Genomic DNA, 3269 nt, shown 5'->3' with positions numbered 1-3269 from the left:
TGCATGAAACTTTATCCATGATATGCTTTCACATGGTAATGGTTTTATTGTTTTATAAGGATATCATTACTAAAAATGTTAGTATCTTGGACAAAAAAATCTAACAACAAATATTAAGGTTTATAATTTAGTCTCCTGCAGTTCCAGTTTGTAAAGTGTTTAGGTACAGTAGCTTCCTGAATAGTAAAAACTCACCTGGACTAAAAAGTATTTGGTTTACAATAAGATAAACCAAGTAGATTTTTAAATACAACAAATCAATTTATTAACGGAAGTACACATAACTTGGATGAATCTTGTACCTTATTAAAAACACTTTGCAAAACAATTTCCCATCTTTTCTAAAACTGAATTCATGTCAGGGAATTTTTTGACCGAAATTGAACATTGTGGAATCTAAATTCAGCTACACTATGAGGATGTTGTCTTTAGTGGTAGAAAAAACAAGTTCCATCCCTTTATTTGGAATTTCTTTATATTGTTAGAAAAATTATAGATTTAAAATTGTTAATTGTCCAGTATGAAACCTTATACATTTTGATTTATTGCTGAACATAAAGACCTGCTTTGGGTCCCTGGAGGTGCAACAACTTTGACAGCAAAGAAGAACCATTATACATTTTTTATCCAACATAATTTTATAGGCTTGACATATTTTACATATAGCCAGTGGGGAGTGGTGGCCCTGCTCTCTGGGAGCCGCACAATGGCAGCCCACTGCTCCCCAAGTGGATGGGGTAAATGCAGAGATGAATTTCTCCAGTTTCTCTCTTTCTGTTAACTGACTGGCAAGATTGCCAATAATAAGATGCCGAAATTTTGGCCGACTTCTTTCTTAATTTTGTGTGTGTGTGTGTGTGTGTGTGTGTGTGTGTGTGTGTGTGTGTGCATAAATTTAGATTATTCTTTGAAAAAGCTCAATAAAAAATTTCCACATTATTTGAAATCCCAGGATTTGGAGCTTTAACATTGAACGCCTCACAATCAGGGGCCGATCCCATTTAAGTTTGACCAATAGGAAGAGGGATGTAGGATCCTAACTGATACGTCAAGCTTGACAAAACACGCAGAGTGATGTTGATTAGCTATATTTTCAAAATAAATGTATATTCTAGCCTTTTCTTCCCAAGGAAGGCATTGTACCTCAGTGTTTAATCAACCTCTTGTTTTAATGTTCTGTAGTTTAATATAAACAAAGAAGCTATGGTGCTGTTTCCCACTGATATCTGAACAGAAGATAAAGAGCGAGAGTTCATCAAGAAAGCTTAAAGTTAGTAAGGAAAAGTTAATAAGGTATAATAGAAACCTAGAATTGTCGCTAATTTATGTAATATTTATCAAAACAAAATATAATTGTCGTTATCAGTGAACTTCTTGCCAGCGTAGGCATGTATTCCTGCACGTTGCCTCATAACTAAAAGGTTTTTAGAAAGTCCGATTTCTGTAAAAGTCACCAACACGCCATGACTTCCTTGAAAACGATATTTTTGAGTCTTAGTGAGATTTTTTCCTGCTTGAATAAATGTTTTATTGAAAAACAAATGCATCACTGTTACAACTAAGAACATTCTTATTCACGTATCACGATGGAAAATGTATTTTATTTTGAAATTCTTAGCCGGAAGTAGTCTGGTGTAAACATTGTTAGCGCTCATCGGGAAGAAAATCAGCCGTTGGAGTGTTTTCTCTTCACTGTGAGCTCCCTCCGTTGTAGAATTAGTTAGCAGCCATATGTAATTTGGACCACTTCATTCATTCATTCATTCATTTTTTTCCCACATAGGGCACGTTTTTTACTTAGCTTTGGTGCGTTAGCTTAGTTAGCAGCGTTTGCTACTGAGCTCCGTGACTCCCTCAGACGGTCCTCGGTGTATGCCTCGGTGAGTGTTCCTAGCAGGCTGGGTGGTGACAGCACAATGATCGAGCGGCCAGACACTGCAGTTCCGAGCATCGCTGTAAGTCTTTTTCTTCTACTTCCAACAGGCTGTTTTATTAGTATTTGAATTAAAATGTTCTTCTTTACGCCCCTCATTGATCTTCGTTTCTTTGTTTGTTTGCCAACACAATCCGACTTTGATGAAGCCATTTGAAATATCACTTCGTTATTTTAGCCTCACTATATGTCATAATACAAATAGAAATATGACCAATTTTTTTTAAGTTGAAATCCTTGAAAGTCGTCGTTGTGTTAAATTCGCTGTGAAATGAGGCTCTTTTGTATCGGGAGGGACGTGGTCTGGTTTTAATTAAAGCTGGCTGCAGTGGGAAAAGATGTATTTCTGCTCAGAGAGTGAAAGTATGCAACTGATGCCTCAGTTCTTGGGAGTAAAGCTTTTCTTTTCATATAGTCTAGCTGATTTTAAATAAGAGATAATAGAGATAACTACGGAAGGGGATTAGGGTCACTGAAAAAATTTAAAAAGTTAACTTATTTAAAAAATGTATTTCAGTATATTATGAGAAAGAAGTCAGAATTCTGCCTTTAGTCTCAGAATTTTTCCTGTGATTTCAGAATTCTTACTTTAATTTCAGAATTCTGGCTAACTTCTGACAGCTAACAAACATGTTAGCATCAAGCCATAGCCATGTCTGTTTTAGAGACTAACCTTGTACCTTTTTAATTACCTTCTGGCACGTACAAAGTCACCTAATTGCGTCATTTTCCACCAATGTGTCACTGGCCCTCCCAAACAACTCACATCTTTGACAGTGAAGCTGAGTGCTCCCACATATCTTCCTTCCTGGTGCCCATCTACATTAAGAGATCCAAAATTCCTAAAAAGAGATTAAAGCCAGAATTCTGACATAAAAGTCAGAATTATGTCAGAATTCTGAGGTCAAAGCCAGAATTCTGAGGTCAAAGCTAGAATTCTGAGGTCAGAGCCAGAATTCTGAGGTTAAAGCCAGAATTCTGAGATAATTCTGACATAAAAGCCAAAATTCTGAGGTCAAAGACAGAATTCTGAGATAAAAGTCAGAATTCTGAGGTTAAAGCCAGTATTCTGAGGTTAAAGCCAGTATTCTGAGATAATTCTGACATAAAAGCCAGAATTCAGAGGTCAAAGCCAGAATTCTGAGATAAAAGTCAGAATTCTGAGGTTAAAGCCAGTATTCTGAGATAATTCTGACATAAAAGCCAGAATTCTGAGATAAAAGTCAGAATACTGAGGTTAAAGCCAGTATTCTGAGGTTAAAGCCAGTATTCTGAGGTTAAAGCCAGTATTCTGAGATAATTCTGACATAAAAGCCAGAATTCTGAGGTCAAAGCC

General features: G+C 36.3%; 1 protein-coding gene across 4 annotated transcripts in view; it reads left to right on the top strand.

Moving 5' to 3' along the window:
• Positions 1 to 1649: 1649 nt before the first annotated feature.
• LOC107099368 (septin-7-like) overlaps positions 1650 to 3269 on the top strand; it is a 54843-nt gene continuing 53223 nt past the window's right edge. For 2 of the 4 annotated variants that reach the window (XM_015397454.1, XM_015397450.1), the window contains exon 1: positions 1651 to 1955. In XM_015397454.1, the coding sequence (XP_015252940.1) occupies positions 1917 to 1955 (39 nt within the window). In that variant the 5' untranslated portion in view covers positions 1651 to 1916. Of the gene's footprint in view, positions 1956 to 3269 lie in introns of all 4 variants that reach the window. The other 2 variants (XM_015397452.1, XM_015397453.1) reach the window with 2 other exon arrangements.

This window comes from Cyprinodon variegatus, unplaced genomic scaffold (assembly GCF_000732505.1).
Source record: "Cyprinodon variegatus isolate N-32 unplaced genomic scaffold, C_variegatus-1.0 Scaffold863, whole genome shotgun sequence".
Lineage (NCBI taxonomy): Eukaryota > Metazoa > Chordata > Actinopteri > Cyprinodontiformes > Cyprinodontidae > Cyprinodon > Cyprinodon variegatus.
The sequence above is the reverse complement of the archived record's forward strand: the minus strand, read 5'-3'. Positions and strand labels throughout refer to the sequence as shown.